A 20,115-nucleotide genomic window follows, 5' to 3' on the forward strand; every position below is an offset into this window, starting at 1 on the left:
GCTGGACTGATGTGAAGGAGAGGGAGGGCTGATGAAGACTTCGGAGGGTTTTGTTTATTTATGTATTTAGAGACAGGGTTTCTCTGTGTAGTCCTGGAACTTGCTCTGTAGACCAGGCTGGCATCGAACTCAGAGATCTGCCCTGTGCCACCACCGCCCAATATTTTCAAAAGATTTTTAAGTTTTATATATATGTATGTGTTACATGTATGACTGTGTGGGCTGATTCACACGAATGCAGTATGACTGGGGGCAGAAGACGGTGGTCATAGCCCCAGAAATAGGAGTTATAGGTGATTATGAGCACTGAGAGTCAAACTTGGTAAGTGCTGTTGACCACTGAGCCACCACTCCAGCCTTGACTTCTGAGTTTTGACTTACCGCCCCTAGGTGATGTCATTTACTGAGGTGGGAGCTTAGGGAGCCAATCTAGTGAGGTATCATGGTTCGTGCTGTGGCTTCCCTAACACATGCCAAATTTTGATCTACAGCGTAGCAGTGCTGAGAGGTGATGAGGCCTAAGTGGAATGCACTTGAATCATGAGGGCTGACTCAGACAGCCTGTTTGCCAATGCTGAGTTCGAAGGGTTTAGAGGTTATCCCTGGATTGCCCAAGACATGTGGACGCTGGCATCAGCTGGCATCTGCGACTCCAGACAGAGGACCAGGCTGAAGATGTGGGTTTGCTGTCCATCCTATCGTGCTCTCAGAACACTGCCAGGGCCTCCCGTGAGCCCTGCTACTCCTACCATCGTGTTCCCAGGTTCTCTGGGGAAACAGACAGGTCGAATTTTGTTTTGTTTTGTTTGTTTGTTTTTTGAGACAAATTTCTCTATGTAGCCTTGACTGTCCTGGAACTCCAAACTCAGAGATCCACCTGCCTCTGCCTCCTGAGTGCTGGGATTAAAGGCGTGCACTGCCACCATCACCCAGTTGGACTGATTTGTTTTATGTTGCTATAACTGAGCATCACAGACTGGGTGATTTACAGCATTAGGAGTGTACTTTCACTGGACGGTGTAAGTTTTCACTCACTGGGGGTGGGGGGGCAGGCCAAACAGGAGGTCATGAGAGCCTGGTCCAACCAAAAACTTTAGCTGATCCCTTAACCCCTTTGTCAGACCTGTGCATGATGGAACCTCAGAGCAACTCAGACTGACTCCGAGTCCTACAGAGGAAGTCTTCTATGCAGGCAGAGAGAGCGAGTCTTCATTGTGCCTAGACTGAAATCTTGTCCTGCAGCATCCAGAAGAGAGGGCAAGGATCACAGTGCCTTAAAGCCAGGTAATTAATAAAGGCTGTGGCAACAGAAATAAGGGGAAATGATGACTTAGACTAACATTGTGCTCCTTTCTCATTGAATTTGGGAAGCCTATTGTGCCAGTAGAAACCCAGGATCTTTTACTTGACCTGACTACTCTCTGCACGGGGCTGCAATTTTCAAGGTCACTTCCAGATCCAAGGCAACTGCTCAGTTTCAACCCTCACCTATGCATTCTGATGTGAATGCAGGATGCAGCAAAAAAGACAACAACAGCTTTTTCCAGTATGGTCTGTTCCACAGGGCATCTTTGGAAGTCCCTTCTCATGCCTCGCTTATGTCTTAGAATCATGTCATTCTGCATATGCAAGGAGGACAGACCTGTCTTTTGGTTGGGTCATTGCCATCTAAGGTACAATTGGACTTCTACTGTTGAGGAAGAGAGAAGAACCAGCCAGTGGGCGGATGGTGGATGTGGTATCAGCGGAGAATAAGAGAGGACAGAGCCTCCCCTGGGAAGCCTTCTTAATGGTTTGGATACTGTAAGGTTTTCTACTTCAGCTGTTTGTTTATTATATGGAGTCTCAGGTATCTCAGGCTGATCTTGAACTCCATGTGTAGCTGAGGATGACCTTGGACTTCCAACCCTTCTGCCTCACAATTGCTATTCAGTTTTGGGGCTGGAACTCAGAGCCTCTTGCATGCTGGGCAAGCACTCCACCCACTGAGCTACACTCCCATTCCACGAAGCAGGACTTTGGCTAAGCGCTTCATGTACAGCCTTGCCTCTCCCCTTCTCAGCCACTCACCATGGCTCCAGTTGGCCCCAGTTTAAAAGCAGATACTGGTGTTTGGTTTGGAGCCACGGATCTTTGCTTCTACTTTCCCCATGCTACTCAGTGCCAGGTTCTGGGGAACTGATTGCACTTCTGCTTCTCCCCCAGCCCAGCGCTCCTGCGCAGTAGATGTCCCAAACAACAGTACATACAATGTTGATACTTTTCCCAGACGCTTTCTGGTGCTAAGGCACTTCCTTTGTTCTTTATTCTTTCTTTAGATCCCAATCTGTCTTGCCCTGAGTCCAGCTTTGTATCCCCCAACCTGCTCAGCATCCATTGCCCCAGACTGATCAGTAGCCACCGGAGGAACTGTATTTCTCCCACAGTGGGAACTAGACCTCACTTCCTTAGACCTCTGCATGCCCAGCAGATTTGCATTTGCCACCTGGATGGAAGAGGAGTCATTTGGGACAATTCATAAGATGTAATCAGTTTCCAGTATTGGGGTTGAGTGCAGTTAGCTACTCAGGGCATCTCAAAACCGAGTCTCAGAGGCGCTGGGCAAGGCAGGAAGTTTTCCACTCTGTTTATCTGAATGCTAAAAGCCACTCTGGGTCTCTTCCCTGAATGCACCATTGCACCTGACTCAGTGTAGCCCAATGGTCTTGCAGTGGTGGCCTTGGACCCATCACCCAGGAATGCACATGGGAAACCTTTCCTGTTTTCCTGTTTTGTAACTTTATTTAATGTTCTCTGTCTCCCCCACCCACCCCGCCAGCCCCTCAGAGGGGGTGGAATCTCCAGTTGGAAGGGAAAGGACTATTCTGTTCTCCCTAGGGTGGGAGGGTGTCCCCAGGACAGGCTCCATGGACGGAAGAAGCAGGGGCTTTCAAGACAAGGCAAAGGCATCGTCCAGAAGGCTATGGCCAGGGCAGAGCCCCTCGGATGCCCTATGGTCCTACATCCTGTGGCTCACCTATAGGTGAAGAGCAGAGAAACCTGGGGGGATGGTAGAGACAAGGCTAGGGTATTGTGCGGCTGACAGAGACAGGCATGAATTTTAGGATGCTGGGACTGGCTGTGATGAGGCTTGGAATAGGGAACCCTGGATCACAAGGGAAGCAGGATGTGGTGAAGGTGCAGCAAGAATCAAGGAGACCAAGGTGGGGGCAAGAGGGTAAGTCTGTGCTCTGGACTTTGTGAAGGAACTGCACCTTAGGGCCTGGGAACAAACAGGGCACTTGCCCTGAGCAGAGGCTGGAGGGCAGTTGAGAGGGGGGCAGCAAAGGAGGAAGAGAACTCTGGTGGGCAGGGGACCAAGCTGTGGGGTGGCCACAGCCAGCTGTCCAGATTCAGGACAGCCATCCCTGCTGTGCATGGCCCCAGGCCACCAGTTTGTGCTTCTATATTGCTGGAGGGCTCCCCATGTAGCTCAGCCATGGCAGAGAGGCAGGCAGCTTCGCCCAGGTCTCCTCCCCATCCCAGTCTCTCTGGATGCCTCTCTCCCTGCCCAGCATCATCTGCTATTACAGGAGAGCATGGTGATGGTTGGGGGAGCCATGCTGGGGACAGATCACAGACTCAACTTAGGTGGCATTGACTTCCCCCTCAAAGGACCACAAGTAACTGTGTCTAAGGATCCCACCCCACTCCCGCCCCTTGTGCACGGCTATCTGTTTTCTTTCCTGTTTTTGAGAATTATTCAGACATCCGAGCCCATGGTGAGAAGGTGAGGAGAGAGGGGTGTTCTGGGGCTGTAGGGGGCGGGTACCTCAGAGTGCACCCTGCCCATCTCCCCGGCAGCCGCTGTCCCCGTGGACAATGAGCACCGGGAAGTAAAGGGCATCCTCATAGCATGGAGGACTTTCCAGAGGCTCAGTGTCCTCCCCTCTGCGTCCCAAGGGACCTCCACTCAAGCTGCGGAAGACCCCTGGGGTGGCCCGGCCACCACCACCCAGTGAGAGGCGACTGCGGCTGAAGGGCAGGCGAGGCCCACTGGGCCGGGCAGGAGGCAGGGAGTTGCTGCTGACCGAGCGGCGGCAGCGCTGGCAGCCTCTCAGGTAGGCCCCGGAGCTGGCACCCATGACCACAGCCTCCGAGTAGCTGGGCACCAGTTGCCGATTGGAGCAGATGTGCCACTCAAGCTCTGTGAAGTCCACGGTGGCCACTCGAGAGAGTGGTGGCCCGCTGGGCACAGCCCCTGGGGGCGGTGAGCTGGCACCGAAAAGCTTCTCCACCTGGTAGTGTACGTGGGCTGTCCCATAGGCTGCCACCACGCGCAGTGGCCAGGACAGTGTGGCCGCGGACACCAGCCAGAAGACCCAGGCTCGGGCGTACCAGGGTGGGCTGCGGGGGTCTGCGAAGACCATGAGGGACTCTCGGAAGTCCACGTCCTTCAGATGCATGCCCTCGCGGGCCTCCAGGTAATCATCCAGGCCCTCGTTGGCACTGAAGAAGCGAGCCCTCTGCGTGAGGTATGAGGCCTCGGCCTCAGCACTGCCGAAGCTGAAGCACTTGGTGAAACGCAGCCGTGTGGCTGCGTGGTCTGCCAGGCCCACAAGCTCCTTGGAGACATCACGGACACCATGTGCAGTGTAGTCGAACTCACCCCGAGCTGTGCGACTGTCCGCCCTTTCATGGTAGACCTGTGTGGTGGTGTAGGCATCCCCATTGCGGTAGCGGGTGATCTGGCGTGTGCGGCGCACATAGTGGTAGCTGGTGGCCTTCCACCAGACACAGGGCGGAGCCTGCTGCAGCCGGTGGATCAGGGCAAGCACGGTGTTGGCATCGGTGCGAGGCGCCTGGCATGACCGCACATGACAGTGCCAGCACTCTGCCAGGTAGAGGAGGTAGAGGAGGGAGACGAAGGCCAATGGGATGTATAGGTAGCCATCAGAGCAGGGACTGGCTGGGTAGGTGGGCGGTGGACCGCCAGCCCCACGAGCCAAGGCTGCCTCAGGCCCCAGGACCAGGCGAGGCACAGTGGCCAGGCGACACCAGGCCACCACAGCCCCACAGGCATGGATGAGCAGTGTGAGGAGCAGGCACTTCCAGTGAGACTCTCGACACAGAGAGCCTCCCAGGGACTGCTTCAGGGGCCGCTGCTGCAGGGTGGGCAGAGAAGGAGAGGCACATGTCAGTGGGCACCACTGCTGTGAAGGAGGTGGTACCCTAGGACCCACTTCATAGAAGAAACTGAGGCTTCTAGGGATTGAGCTATTCTGCAAGCCTCACAGTAGCAAACCTTGTCTATCTGCTTAGAGCCTGCCTCCCTCTGTGCCCTGTTGTCTCTCAGTCGGAACCTCCCTACCCCCGGAAGAGCACACAACGGAGAAGAAACGACCCTCTCCCAGTCACCACTGAGAAACAGAACTTCTGGTAGTTCCTGCTCTGTTTCTAATTTGCTGTGTGCATTTGGCCACATTTTTACCCTCTCTGGGTCTGGATTTTGGTCCTGTTGGTCTGAGAGGCTGATGTGGCAGGGAGCAGTGTGTGTGTGTGGAGAGAGAGAGAGAGAAAGAGAGAGAGAGAGGTGGACTATGGAGACAGCTATATACAGCAGCTCTGGGGTGTCAGCCCTTCTGTGGCTTGGGTAGACCACTCTACTTTAGGGCTGTGTGCTGTTTCCTCATTCATACATCTGGTTGTTGAAGATGCAGAGAGAACACATGTGGGAATTTGCTAGCATAGGGTCTAGCCCTGGGAATAAACACTTTTGCTGCTACCCTGCGACTCCCATTGGTCCCTTGTTCCACTAGGGATGGCAGGAGACTTGGGAGAGGCTGTTAAGTGAGAGAGACATACATACGCAGAGAGAAGGAGAGAGAGAGAGAGAGAGAGAGAGAGAGAGAGAGGAGATGGGGAAGGTGTGAGTCCCCAGGGCTGGGAGCAGATGGAGGGCCACCCTTCACTCCCTAACTGTCCTGAAGGGAGAAATGGAACACAAGCCGCTGGACACCACAGACTACTTCTTGACCCAGAGGCTTGGCACATCTTCCATGGCTGGTAGGGCTGATAGCCTGGCCACCTCAGCTCTGGTGTCAATAGAAAGGGAAGGGAAAGAGGAAGGGGGACTGGGAGAGAGGAGGTGGAAGGTGTAGATGTCACCTCCTCAGTCCCACCATGCCTTGAGAGGTCTAACAGGAGAAGGGGCAGCCCTCGCCCTCAGTCCCATCCAGGGCAACCTGCTCCCATTTGTATCAAATTTATAGGTGCATTCTGTCACCTAGACCTGTCCCAGCCAGGTGCACACACCCACTCACCCACACCCCCAACACATGCTCATCACAGACGCACCCACTGCAAAGGAACAGCATCCCTCATACAAGAAATAGCAGACCCTTGCCTGTTTTCAGAACACAAGCTTCATGGCCATAGCAAGGTATACTCGGATACGCCATCACTTCACCACAGGACACACATGTACATACATACTACACACAATCATCCAGACACATGCGACCCTCACCTGACCACAGTGCACATCTACCCCACCCTATAGCAACCTGACACCCACAGCCCACACTTAGCCACACGCTAAAGAGACACAGCATGAAATCATACACACCCACACTCTTGGGTGAAGAAGACTCAAGGCAAGGAACCCACCAGAGCCTCACCTGACTACAGGGCAATATGTCCCTACTGGAGATACAGGGAACACACAACCGGAATTCTGTCTCACACACACCACACACACAAGCACATCACCACATGCACTCACACACACAGACCGCTCACCACCCTGCGTTCCATACTACCACCTATCCATCCTAGACTTGGCACATCCTCCTGGCCAGAGCCGAGGAGGGGCTCTGGGGATCTCAACCACGGGAGTGAGCCCTCTGTCCTCACCTGGGGGTGGGGGAGAGAAGGGTATCAGCAGCCGCTCCCTGCTCTTCCCTTCTTCCCTCCCCCACCCCCAGTCCGTGCTACAGCTGCTGCATTGCAGGCACCGCCCGACACCTCGTGAGCAACCGGGCAGGACTGGGGACCTGACCCCAAGGCCCTGGCAGTCGGGGACAGCATCCCAGGCTGCGCTCTGGAACAGGGACGCGTGGGGGCCACAGGCGCTGACGTCACAGGGCCGGAGAGGTTGGTTGAGGGGGCGCCGAGGGCCCAGGTCTCCCCTACATTCCTGCTCAAGCATTCCTGTCCTGACCTACGCGGACCCCGAAACCACGACCCCAGCCAGAACGCTGTCTCCCCAATGACGTCATTACTGAAGGGGCTCCGGGACTTTCTTCCTTAATCCCCCTCTGCGGTTCGCCCCTCCACTCGTCCCCTTCACCTCTCTCCAGCCCTGGCTCGGTCCCCACCACACGCCGCCTGTACCTCCTCCCGCAGCGGCTCGCTGTCCGGAATGAGTGCGGGCACCTCCCCGCAGTCGCCACCTTCGCCCTCCGGCATGGTGTCCTGGCTGCTCCGGCTGCCGGGCCCGGGCCCCGGGCATGATAAGCGGTGGGGCGCGGAGGGCTGCGGCGCTGCCCCGAGGGGCGTCCGCTCGGCTCGGCGGCCGCTGAGGAGTGCGCCGAGCCTAGCCGGAGCTCAGCCCGAGCGCGGCGGCGTTGGCGGCCGCGGTGCCCGGCGCCCCGCCCTCCGCTGACCCCGCCCCCGCGGCACCGGCGGCGCCGCTGGCCGCGCCTGGCACCGCGGGCGCCCCTCGCCTCTGGGAAGCCCAATCTGGGCCGCCGGACGCCTGGCTTCTCTGGCCGAGCTCGCACTTGCGACCTTGGGCGAGTCCTTGCTCTAAGGTGCCCGAGTCTCCCCAGCTGCGTATGAGGCGGGTGATTCTGCAGGTGGGTGGGTGCCCGCCGGGGCCCCTCTCTAGGGAATGGGCCCAGCTCTATAAGCCCACCCAGACTCCACCCCAGAAGCTTTGCTTGTTATTCCCAGAAGGGAAAGATTAGTTTCATTGGCTGGACTCTGCTGAGGGCTGGAGGGCTGGAGCTAGGGCACCAGGACTAGGCTGCACGATCTTTGACCAGCATGTTTAACCCCTAAACTCAGCTTTTCTATCAGGGAAATGGATATGGAAAAGTGTTGGATTAAATTCACTATTCTTCTCAGACCAGGCAGAGGAATAGGTTCTGTCCTGACTGGGACAGCCTTTTCCAAGATGCATAAGGAAGGCCCCTATACTCCTCCTTCACCCTCACGGGGCTGGGCTCCTCACACCCAGGCTTGGGTCTGGACCTTGCCCCCAATCTAGATAATTAATGGGTAGGACAGAGGGAGCTGTAAGTTAGGTGGGCTTTTCATTGTGTGTTTGAACAAAGGGTAATTCCATAATTGTTTAAACTTTAGAAGATGGTGTAACAGATATAAAGGACTGTTTTGTGCTTTTTATTTATCATTTTTGGGTTTTTTGAGACTTGGTTTCTCCGTGTAGCCCTGGCTGTCCTGGAACTCGCACTATAGATCAGGCTGGTCTCAATCTCAGAGGCATAATTGCCTCTGCCTCCTGAGTGCTGGGATTAAAGGCATGTGCCACCATCATCCCGATTCATTTTTTTTAAATATTTGTGTTTATTTTAAAAAATTGTTATTTTGCCTCTGTGGGTGTTTTGCCTTTACGTATGTTTGTGTACCACATGAATGCAGTGCCCACACAGGCCAAAAGAGAGTACTGGGTCTCCTGGAGCTGGAGTTAGAGATGACTGTGAGCCGCCAAGGGATGATGGGAATCCAACCCAGGCAAACAGTGCTCTTAACTGTTGAGCCATCTCTCCACTGCCCCATTTGTTTGCTTGCTTAGTGGGCAAAGATGTTTGCTGGCTAGCTTCTAGTGTAATTGGTGTGCTTGGACACTAGGAGGACATAGATAGACGTGGAGAATGACAAAATCCTTGTCCTCGTAGAAGTTATCTAGGGAAAAGTCTCGCTAACGCTGGGAGGGCCAGAGGCCTGAGCCTGGCCTCTGTAAGAGCTAAACTGACCCCCACATCTAAAATGTAACCACGTTTTAAATTTATTTCGTGTATCTCTCTCTGGGTGGGGTGTATGTGAAGCGGTGCACTTTAAGCTCAGTGCAAGTCAGAGGATGACCTTCGGGAGTTGATTCGCTTCTTCCACTATGTAGGGTCTGGGAATTGAACTTAGGTCCTCAGGATTGGCCGTCTGCTGAGCCATCTCACACAAAGGCTAATGTGACTCTTAAAGGCTCCGGACAAACTGATAAGATGGGAACAGGCATCCCAGGTGGAGGAGCAAAAGCAGCAGTTAGACCTTCATGGGCTAAGTTTGGGAAGCAGGAAGGTCTCACCTTATGTAACTGAACACTTGAGTAGCTAATCAACTGCAAGGATCAGATGGCGTGTCATGCTCTCTGGAGAACAACACCGCCAGAGAGGGGCCCTTGAAGACTGTCTCCTGTAAGGGTGGGACCGCTTACAACCTGGGTCGGAGACTAAGAGCGTCGATTAAGGGCCTCACTTTGAGATCCCAGGACTGGTGATGACTAAGGAGTTCTCACTGCACCTCAGGGGAAAGATCAGCACACTTCTGCCTCCCAAATCCACTGGACCACTGGAGAAAGCAATGGGACAAGGCCCAGTGCGGATTCCTGTCCCATGTATATCACCAGATCTCCGGAGTTTCGGATCTTCTGGGTCTCAATTTCTGTCCCCTGCCCCGTGCGTGCATGCGTGCGTGTGTGTACACGCGCGCGCGCATGATGTATTGAGTGCGATCCCAAACCCTCCCAGCAGAGACCCTCGCAGATGAGCAGGAGAGCGGCGAACGCTAAATGGTATTTTCAGCACTAGCTGACGGACAGCACCTGCTCGGAAGGGAGTGGGAGGCCGGAGGAGGAGTCAACGTTTTAGGGTTCTGGACCGCGTTGTCACTCGCGGGCAACACCACCATATTCAGCTACAGGACTGAGTGAATTGGAGGAAAGAGAGCACAAGAGGGAGGGCAGGGATCCTTCAGAGCTTGACCGACTGCCAAATTCCTCCTGGACTGCGTTGCGGCGGAGGCAGCTCTGTATCCTGACTAGCAGTGTCGATCCGGAGCTCCATCTTCCTACCGGCGTAGTCGTGGCAAGGAGCGTCAAGCGTCCCTCGGCGCAGATGCGGAACTAAGTTACAAATCCTTCTCATCTATTGGCTGGTCGTGCCACGAATTAGCAAGCCTCCTACTCAATCGGAGACCGTCTTGAATAGCTCCGCCCCCTACCTATCGGAAGTTGGATATAACCAAATCCGATTGGACTAAGGCATACTAGTAGCCAATTGGGAGTGTGTGTGTGGGGGGGGTAACCGGCTCCTCCGAAAGGCCAATGGTAGACAGCGGACTGTGACGCCCCGTACATGGCGGCTGAGATCGGCCAGCCCTGGGACGTGTCTGGCTGTCGGGTAACTTCGGTCAGTTCTGGGCCAGAGAAGCAGCTGTTTCAGTAGTGTTTGTACCCGACTCAGCGCAGCCTGCCCTTGGGTAGAACGATCGTCTTGACCATGGCTTATCACTCGGGATTCGGAGCCCACGGTGCGTGAGGAATGGGGAGGGCGGGGCGCGGCCTGGCAGCAGGGTGCCAAATCCCCTGCGAGACCCACTCGCCCGAAGGGAGACGGCCGGCGGTGACTGCTGCCCAGGGAGGGGAATGTCTCTCGGGTTCCTGCCCTGCCACACTACAGCGTGTCCGGGACTTTGCCCTTGCTGGCCAATCCTGAGATTAGGCGGCGATAGCACAACTGAGATTCCCAAATCTCTACATGAACCGGCCTCGCCTCCAGAACTTCCTTCTCTGTTCAACTCTGGCAGCATTCCTGACCACTGTCCAGGAACTCTTGAGTAGCCAGTGTTGACTTTTCTACCTGTGTTAAGGGATGTCTTTCCGGTGAATCGTACTCAAGCAAACATCTGTTCACTCTCTAATATTCAGGGATCATCTCCCTTGCGAGACTTCCCAGAAATCCCAAGTGGACAGCCACTTCTAGGTGCGCCTAATCCCTCACCGGCATGTAGTAAAGGATTGCTCCAAAAGGATAGGAGATCTTTCCAAAAATGCACCCTGACTTCTCCTCAACCATTGTTTCGTGTCCCAGGACCTATGCACAGCTTCTCATCCTGGGGCAATGGTTTTGGTTCTTGCTCAGTATTTCTGTTACCTACTTTGGTACTCCCACACCTGCAGGTTCCAAGCACAGGACCCGGGCAGCTCCAGATCCTCCTCCACTCTTCGATGATACAAGTGGTGGCTATTCCAGCCAACCGGGTGGATACCCAGCCCCAGGAGCTGATGTAGCCTTCAATGTCAACAACCTGCTTGGAGACCCAATGGCCAATATGGCTATGGCCTATGGCAGCTCCATAGCATCCCAAGGGAAGGACATAGTGCACAAAGAGGTGTGGCCTGTGCTCAGGGAAAGGGTGACCGGATTTCTGGCTAGGGTTGGGCTGTCACAGGCTCCCACTCGATACCCCAAGCAGCCTCTAGGAACACATCCGCAGTCTCTTTTCTCTACTTCCAGCTGCACCGCTTTGTCTCTGTGAACAAACTCAAGTATTTTTTTGCTGTGGACACAGCCTATGTAGCCAGGAAGCTAGGACTGTTGGTCTTCCCCTACACACATCAGGTGAGCTTCCTACCAGGTGAGCTGGCAAACCTCTCCCCACTTTCGGATAACCTGATCCTCAGGCCTCAACCCCTTTCTCCTCTTGTTTTCCCCTTCTCCTGCTTACCTGACCCCTGCCACTGCTAGAACTGGAAAATGCAATACAGTCATGATGTGCCTCTGCCTCCACGGAAAGACCTCAACGCTCCTGACCTCTATATCCCCAGTGAGTCTCTGATGTGGGCTTGGGGACACGGGTACTTGTGCCTTGAAACATCATTAGGAAGAAGACTCAACTAATGACCCAGCCTCCATTCCTGGTGTGTTCATGTGTGACTGTTGCTAGACACCAGGGTGACAAGGCTGACCAGTAGGGTCCTGAATGGGACCTTGATGTTTCCATAACGCCTTTTTGCCTTTGGACCCTGTCTCTTTCCAGCCTGGAATGCTAGGTTACCTGGCCCGGCCGCTTCCAGCTATAGGACTTTAGGTTGGTTCTTTCAGCCTTTAGTAAAGCAAGGCCAACAATGGCTTCTGCTTCAGAGAATTGGCGTGGAGAGCCAGGGAGACGATGTGTGCTGTGCATGCCACCTGGCGTGAAGGAGACACACCACACAATAAATGCTGCCATTATTCCCCTGTCCGCGGAGGCCTGCTCCAGCGTGTGTGCCCACCCCACCCCTGCCAGGAAACCTGACCCCTGGAGCAAATGCATTCTCCCTTCTGGATCCTCACAGCTGCCTGTCTCCATGGCACCTGTCGGGCTAGCTACATAGCCTCTGCACCTTATTCTGCTCTGTCCTGTTGGCTAATCAGGGTCAGGCTCAGAGGACACCCACGAGCAGATTTGCTAGGGTGGGGCTGTCCAGAGGAGCTGCCAGGGAGGGCAACTGCTAAGGTTGTTCCATCCCCTGATCCTCTCATGATCACTGTTAGAAGCTGGTACGGTCATCCTGTCTAATGTTGAAGCCATGACTCTTAGGGACTTAGCTAACCCATAGTTTACAGGTGGCAAGGCTATGCCCTCTGGTGGCCACACCAGTTAATAAGAGGGAAGGTGATGGCTTATGATCCTGGGTGGTCCAGTGGTATTCAGCTGGAGGGGTAGTCAGAGGGGCGCCTCAGACAGGACACTGGAGAACTGAATGCGAAGGGTGAGCCGTGTTGGGATATTCAGGGGGAAGTATGGGAGATGCTAGGATATCGGTGGGCTTGACTGCCTAATGAGAGGCTTTGGGCGAGGAAGCCAGACTGACTACTTCCTTTCCTCTCTTGGCAGCCATGGCCTTCATCACATATGTGCTGCTGGCTGGGATGGCACTGGGCATTCAGAAAAGGTTGGTGCTAACCCTCTTGTTCTCCCTTCTGGCTTATCTCCCTTCCTCTCTAGGGAACGGGTGCCGGGGTCTGTGCCAGGCCCCAGCTCACTCAGTGCCACCCTTAGCCTCTCACCTCACACCTGCTCCAGGATGGCTCCTTCTGACTCCCTTCTGCCATGGCTGCAGGTTCTCCCCAGAGGTGCTGGGCCTGTGTGCGAGCACAGCACTGGTATGGGTGTTCATGGAGGTGCTGGCCCTGCTTCTCGGCCTCTACCTGGCCACCGTACGCAGCGAACTGAGTACCTTCCACCTCTTGGCCTACAGCGGCTACAAATACGTGGGGTGAGTGCCAGTGGGGAGCTGAAGGGTCTGAGGCCCCAGCTTTTGAGCCTGCATAGCTGCAGCCTTCACTGCCACCCTGGTGATGCCCCGACCCAATCTCCACCCCAGCTCTGCTCCAGCAGTCTCCTCTTGGAGATAGTGACTTCAAAGAGGTTGGGGAGCCCAAGGAACAGAAGGGGATTTCAGGTCCTGGGGCTGATCCATCTGGAGTCTGGTTCCCCGTGAGGACAGCCTGGTATCATGGGTGGTGGTGCTCACCCTCCCTTGCTGCTCTGCAGGATGATCCTCAGTGTGCTCACAGGGCTGCTCTTCGGCAGCGACGGCTACTACGTGGCCCTGGCCTGGACATCATCCGCGCTTATGTACTTCATTGTGAGTGCAGGGTGGTCCCTCCCCTCTCCTCCCCTGGGCTGGCTCTGGATTGCAGGTCCCCTCCTGGCCCAGCCTTAGCACTTCTCTCTTCTAGGTGCGTTCTTTGCGGACTGCAGCCTTGGGCCCTGACAGTATGGGGAGCCCAGCCTCTCAGCAGCGTCTCCAGCTCTACCTGACTCTGGGAGCTGCTGCCTTCCAGCCCCTCATCATATACTGGCTGACCTTCCACCTGGTCCGGTGATCCCGGGTCACAGGTGGCACTGATTTTTTCCATACATTGAAGATTTGGTTTCCTTGACTTGGCTTGACCCTGGTTCCTGGGGCCCAAGGGGGAGCCATGAACACCTCTGGGCCTCTGCATTGTCCAGGGGACTCAGCTTGGGGTTGTTTAGGAGAAGGGTAGGTAGGTCCAGGGAAAGCATCCTGGAGGAAACTTTTATACTGCCTTGAAAAACAGCTGGAAGGGTTGCATCAGACACAGCTGGAAAGGTAGCATGGGGAAATGGCTGCTAAGGAAACCTCCAAGGCCTTAGACACATCCACGAGGCTCCTGGAGAAGCCTGGGGCTAGTAGGGTGAGGTGCAGTATGCTGGGGACTTAAGCTCCAGGTCGCCCCCTTCAGAGTGCCCCACCTTACCCCATCTGTTCAAGCCTTTCAGGAACAGAACTGTAGCTTGTGTGTTTTCAGTCATTTATTCATATTTTGTCACAAATGGCCGGGGAGGGGGTGCCGGACTCCTCCAGGCAACATAGAAAATAGGACCAAGGGACAGGATGGACTGGGTTTGGGATAAGTAGAGACTGGGCTGGAAATAGAGCTTGGGGAAGGGAGAGGGCAGACTGGGGAATGGGGCTGCCCCCACATTGAGCCTGCTCATTCCTGGTGCAGGTGCCCCCCCACCTGCAGGGGGAGCTTCAAGGTGAGGGCCATGGGGGGCTGCCCAGAATTTCCAAGATCAAGGTCTGCCTGGCGGCAGGGCCCGAGTTCTCCCGAAATGGACAGGACCAGAAGTCCTGTCCCTTCCAAGACAACTGCCATGCCTCGCTGCAGGCTAGCGGAGGAGCCCCCACCCCTGTTTAGAGCTTTGCCTGGCCCTAGTTGGAGGGGGAGAGCTCTGAAGGCGGGGGGTCCCCGCAGCAGCAGTTTGGGGGGTGGAGAGGCTGGGAGGCACCAGTGCCACCTGTCTCCCCAGGGCTGAGGCCTCTCTGGCCAGAAGGGCAGGGCTAGGGGTGCACAGGTGTCCGGTCCATTCTGGGCTTGCTCCCTGGCCGGCTTCACCCTTAGAAGCTCACCAACGTATAAACCATACTGTGGGGGAGATGAAGCTGTGAACATGTGTCCTGAGAAAGTCTGCCACCCTCCCAGTCATGCCCTGGGTTGTCTGTAGTCCTCAAGGGCAAAAAGAGGGCCTGAAGCCTGGGGTCCCCCTTGCCTGTCCCCAGCTGCTGTGGCAAAGCCTCACCTGTACAGGTAATAGAAGAAGGAGAGCAGGTAGAAGGCGAGTTTGCACCAGGACTCCTTCTGGCAGTAGTTGAGGATGTCAGCATTCATGATAGAGACCGCATCATACATGACCTCAGAGCCATCCGCGGGACGGTGGAAGTACCTGGGGTGGGGGAGGTCTGAGTGCCCCCTCTAACCACCCAGGTCTGATCCCCCATACTGCCCTGCTCCCATCTTCGCCTCCCCCAGGTAGATGCCGCCCCTCACCTCCAGAGGTGGTAGAAGAGGAGGGGGATGTTGAGGCCCAGGGTCACCCACTCTGCTGCACACAGAAACATCAGACAGAAGAGGCCGTGGATGGAATATTCCGGGACCACGAGCTGGGGGAGCGAGGGTGAGAGGTCAATGGCCTGGTGCCAGGACCAACCCAAGCTTCAATGGCACAAAGGGGTGATGAGGTTTAGGAAATACCAACCCACCATGATCTCAGAACTAGAAGGCCTCTCTGGCTTGCCATTCCCACCCTCCCAGGCGGCAAAGTGGATCAAACAGGCTCAGAGAAGGGAAAGGCCTCACTGGGCTACAGAGGGTGAAGGCAGCACTAGCTAGGAGCTCCCTGACCCCTGTCCTGACACTGACCTTCCTCAGGAGGCAGCAGATGCGTTCGATGTTTTTCAAACGCTCGCGCTGTAGGGAAGGAAAGGGCCTAGATAAGTGAGGCCGAGGAGCAGAAACCAGGGCGCCTCCCACGGCCCTGCGTGTGGTCGCCAGAGGGCGCCAGAACACTCTGCGGTGTCTTTCTCTCAGGAAAGCAGCCGCGTCCCCATGGCGACTGTCGCCATGGAAGGGCCTTCACCCGCATCTCCATGGCAACGGCCTGGAGCCTGGAAAAGGCTGCCCCACCAGGAGGAACCCGAGCCCTGAGCCCGCTCCAGGTGTTTGTGAGAATGGGGACAGGGAAAAGGACAGGGTCACATCACCGGCCCTCCACATGGCACCCCCATCTTCCCGACCCCCATTCCCACCTTCCACCCGTGACAGAAAGACAAACAGACGGACACACCTCAGCACAGCACATGTATCACTTACTGCCCGCGCTGGGTTCCCCTGGTCGATGGGGTTCTTGAAGTCAGTCCGCAGTTCATCAAAGGCTATAATCTGGGGGTGGGGGCATGTGCCTGTCAGGGTTGGGGCAGGCCCACCACCATCCCGAACATCCCAGGCCCCAGATGGCTCAGAGGAAAAGAACATGGGCTTCTTGGAGGGAGCTGGATAGCAACCCCCCCCCACACACACATACATACACACGTGCCTGTCCTTCCATGGGATAGGGATTTATACTTGGGGCCCTGCCATATGGAGTTTACTGCAAAGTGAAGAAGCAGAAGGACAGGTCTTGGCCCAAGCTCACACAGCAGTAGACAATGGAATCCTAACGTCTACTGTACTCCCCAAACATTGCAAGACATGGCCTCTCCTCTCCCAGGCCTCATGCTGAGCACAGAAACCCTAGAGGGCTGGAACACAGTTCTTGTCCAGGAGGCACCCTAGGTGGGTGGGGAGAGAACTCTGGCTCAGTAGCGAGGGGCAGAGCTGGACTCCATACGGGTTGGTGGGTTCAAGCTGACTGAAAGCATTTGGTGAACAAATGGGAGGAACGCAGTCCAAGCAGGGGTAATAATGAGAGGAAGGCACAGAAGGTTGAGAGAACATTCTGTGGTTCATGGGGCTGGGCTGTGTGAGGATGGGGAGGGAGGGAAGGATGCAAGGCTGGTGGGAAGGTCAGCAGAGCCTGTCCCTGCAAGGCCAACCAAGACGAGGTTTACCGCAAGAGTAGAGGGAGTCCTAGAGGATTACAAAGCAACAAAGGGGACAATCAGATTCAGGTTGGTGGGGACACAAGCTGGCAACCGCCACAGCAGGCTTTATTAGCTCACTGAACGCCTGCACCAACCTAATGGCTTAAGTCCTAGTATTATCTTCATTTCTGACTTGCAGATGAGAAGACAGGCGAGTGTCCTGTCCGAGGCCACACAGCTACTACGTGCTAAACTTGCAATCCAGTTAAAAGCACTGCCCACTTGGTTACACGCAGAGCAGACCACTGAAGGGCCTGTTCCAGTCAGGGAGGGGTTGGCAGTGGTCTAAGTGAGGAGGACGGTGGCCATGGCAATGCTGTTGACCAGCTGCAAAGGGCCTGTGTGGTATGGGGAGAGGAGGTAGGCGATCCCAAGTGACTTCTGGTGTGTCCGGGGGATGGCAGTGTACTCAGGAGTGGGGAAACTCCCGAGGTAGCGGGTATTCGAGGAGATGATGGTGTGGATCTAGAAGAACCTGCTGGTGACCTGGGGGAGGCAGGCTGGCAGAGAAGCCTGACTGAGGGGGGGGGGTGGGGAGGAGAGGGAAAGGGGGGTTCCTTCCCTTCCCCTCTAGCCCCAGAATGAGGCAGCAGGCCCACCACCCCCAAACATCCTAGACCCCATACGGTTCAGAGGAAAAGAACATGGGCTTCCTGGAGGGAGCTGGGGCCATCTGGAGCCCCTCCCCCAATTCCTCTGACTCTGGGCAGCTGCCTGCCTGATAGGCACAGCAACGGGGTCCAGCAGGGGCGGAAGGGTGCCGTCTGTCTGCCCCAGAGCTGGCACCACCAGCAGGCAGAGGGTGTTGAGCCTCCCACCCCCCAGGCTGCTTGGCGCTGACTCAGCGTCTCCCCCCCACCCTCCCCCACCCCGGAACAAACAATTCCCCACTGTGACAGCTGATACACGTCACTCACCAGGGTTGCCTAGTGACTAGTAGGGCCTGGGCTGAGGGTTGAGGCAGGACCTGGGCTCCTGGCTCAGAAGGTTCTACTTCTTAACAACTTTGAATCGAGGCCCACATCTCCTCTCCCAGACCTCATTCTATAAGCCCATTTTACTGACGAGGGCACAGCTCCAGCTAACTAAGATGACCTAGCTAAAAGGCTGAAACAGTGACTTGTAGTAGGGGCTCCAGAAAGGTTCGTTGACACAACAAAGGTGCTGCTCCTTGGCAGACTTCATCTCAGCCTGGGCGTTCATTCTGCAAGGGCAGTGTCTGGGTCTTATGTAGCCTGACTCCTGTGCAGGTGCCATGCAGCCGTGCTAGGCAGGCTGCTCTGAGATCTCCTGAAAAGAGGGGTCCTACCAGAGAAAGGGGACGTGAGTGGGAAGTGGGCTTCTAGAATTTCAGGAGTTAGTTACCTCCTGTGCATCCCATTCTTTTTAATTCTTAGGATCCAAGCTCCCCTGCTCCCACAGGACTGCCCAAGGCCCTGAGCCTTGGCAGAAAGCTCAGAATGGATCTGAGGTGACAGAAGGGAGCAGAGGACAAGAAAAAAGCAAAAGCAACTGGGAAACTCGGATCAAGACAAGCAAAGTGAGGGGTAGGGCTGGAGACAGGGCACATGTCTGGAGATACTCGTGGGGGCTTAGGATCTTCATATAGTAGGGAGGGCAAAAGGAAGGGATGGGGAGACTTCCTCAAGCGTGGGGGGGGGACGGGGGACTACTGGTGAGCAGTCAGCAAATCCAGGAAGAGAGAGAAAGTGGCAGAGCAGGAAAGAGGTAGGTTTTAGGTTTGCTAAAGCAAGGAGGAAGGGAGGCATGCTGGTGGCCTGCGGATATGAGGAGCCCTGAAGGAGGATATGCCAAGGCCAGGGAGGTGTGCGCAGGTGTGAATAAAGAGCACTGGTAGCTACAACAGACAAGGGCCTGCATGGGTCAGAGGGGAAGCTGGAAGGGGGGCACAGAGACCCCAACAGTGAGCCAGAGGCTCATAGTTCTATAGTGAAGAGAAAGGGACCAGGTAGAGGGTACCCTTGGAAAAGCCCAGGAGAGAACTGGGTAAGAACCCTCCCCAGGGGAAGCCATCAGGATGAGACAGAGCCATTCTGGAGTCAGGCTAGGCCAGAGTGAGAGCAGACAGGGGTGGGGGTACGAAAGACAAAGGGCATGTGTGTGGGGGATAGGAAGGAAACTGGGAAGTAGAAAGAGGACTGGAGGGTTATCCAAAGTGAGACAAGGTGGGGGCTAGCTTTCTTGGGTTACTTCGAACCAGTCTCTCTTGGGTCAGATAAGGGTCCAGAAGGGGACTGGGTTAATGGGTTCCAAGATATGCGGGTATTGTAAACAGATGCAGTTGCCATAGCAACCGGCTTCATCACTCTGCTTGGAAAAACCCACAAAGGAGGGGTGTGTGGGGGGGGAACAGACAAACTGCCCGATGGACAGACGGGGGTGGATGGATGAAGATGTAGAAGGATCAAGAATTCCGCCCCCCTGCCCAATGACTGGATGAGGCAAGGACAGGGTCAGGACCTACTGACATATCCACAGACAGGCGGGGGCGGTGAAGGAAGGGGGGGCTGCCCTGGGGGGGGGGAGCCGACAGCACGGGATGTTAATGGGAGGGGGGGCGAACAGAAACCAATGGATGGGGGATAGTGGAAAAGGCCATTCAAGTTTCCCAGGGGCACTAAGACCATCCGCTCCAGCCCCATCCTGCTCCCTAAGCCCACTGCCCCCTACCCCGCCCCCAGAGTGAGCCCAGCCTTACGTGCCAGATGACAAAGAAGATGAGGGAGGCGCACAGCACCAGGGTGAGCATGTAGCAGAATGCTGCGAAGGTGAACGCCATGGCCCCCGCGCCGGGCGGCGGCCCGGGGGGCGCCAGCGCGGGGTCTGGGCGCAAGGGGACGCCCCCCGGCCCACACTTAGGGCCGGCCGGGCATGGCCCACGGGACTCGAGGGACACGGGCGGCGCGTCCGGGACCGGGGCCGCGGGGCCGTGGGGGACGCGGGGCGCGGGCCGTGGGGCTCGGGGGGCGCGTCCGCTGCCGGCTGCCCGGGCCCCAAACGCTCATCCTGCGATCCCTCGCCCGCGGCTCCCTCGCTCTCCAGCCCGCGAAGCCGGCGGGGCGGAGCCGGGGGCGGGGCCGGCGTGCAGCGGCCTCGGGCGGGGCTGAATCTCTGAGCTTCCCTCTGCCAGCTTCCGCCAGCCCGGACTGAGGGCCCAGAAT

At 56.1% G+C, this 20,115-nt stretch overlaps 3 protein-coding genes across 4 annotated transcripts; 1 reads left to right on the forward strand and 2 right to left on the reverse strand.

The window, feature by feature from the left end:
• Nucleotides 1–2,717: 2,717 nt before the first annotated feature.
• Nucleotides 2,718–7,612, reverse strand: Tmem151a (transmembrane protein 151A). Its single transcript, XM_050137927.1, has 2 exons — nt 7,375–7,612; nt 2,718–5,144 (listed from the first exon to the last, which is right to left on the reverse strand). Exons 1-2 carry the CDS (start codon nt 7,447–7,449, stop codon nt 3,813–3,815), a joined length of 1,407 nt encoding a protein of 468 aa, XP_049993884.1. The 5' UTR covers nt 7,450–7,612; the 3' UTR covers nt 2,718–3,812.
• A 2,691-nt stretch (nt 7,613–10,303) lies between these two features.
• On the forward strand, nt 10,304–13,928 carry Yif1a (Yip1 interacting factor homolog A, membrane trafficking protein). The gene is made up of 8 exons (XM_050137685.1): nt 10,304–10,527; nt 11,177–11,388; nt 11,514–11,618; nt 11,745–11,823; nt 12,877–12,934; nt 13,103–13,258; nt 13,537–13,630; nt 13,725–13,928. The coding sequence occupies exons 1-8, from the start codon at nt 10,497–10,499 to the stop codon at nt 13,869–13,871; spliced, it is 882 nt and encodes a 293-aa protein (XP_049993642.1). The 5' UTR covers nt 10,304–10,496; the 3' UTR covers nt 13,872–13,928.
• A 138-nt stretch (nt 13,929–14,066) lies between these two features.
• On the reverse strand, nt 14,067–20,008 carry Cnih2 (cornichon family AMPA receptor auxiliary protein 2). Of its 2 annotated transcripts, XM_050137686.1 has the most exons (6): nt 19,653–20,008; nt 16,164–16,232; nt 15,714–15,761; nt 15,342–15,454; nt 15,094–15,237; nt 14,067–14,939 (listed from the first exon to the last, which is right to left on the reverse strand). In XM_050137686.1, the coding sequence occupies exons 1-6, from the start codon at nt 19,731–19,733 to the stop codon at nt 14,912–14,914; spliced, it is 483 nt and encodes a 160-aa protein (XP_049993643.1). In that variant the 5' UTR covers nt 19,734–20,008; the 3' UTR covers nt 14,067–14,911. The 2 variants fall into 2 exon arrangements, with proteins under 2 accessions (XP_049993643.1, XP_049993644.1); XM_050137687.1 differs by lacking the exon at nt 19,653–20,008 and having other exon boundaries at nt 16,138–16,232.
• Nucleotides 20,009–20,115: the final 107 nt, after the last annotated feature.

This window comes from Alexandromys fortis, unplaced genomic scaffold (assembly GCF_014885135.2).
Source record: "Alexandromys fortis isolate MF-2015 unplaced genomic scaffold, M_Fortis_MF-2015_v1.1 scaffold_3, whole genome shotgun sequence".
In the NCBI taxonomy this organism is placed as follows: domain Eukaryota; kingdom Metazoa; phylum Chordata; class Mammalia; order Rodentia; family Cricetidae; genus Alexandromys; species Alexandromys fortis.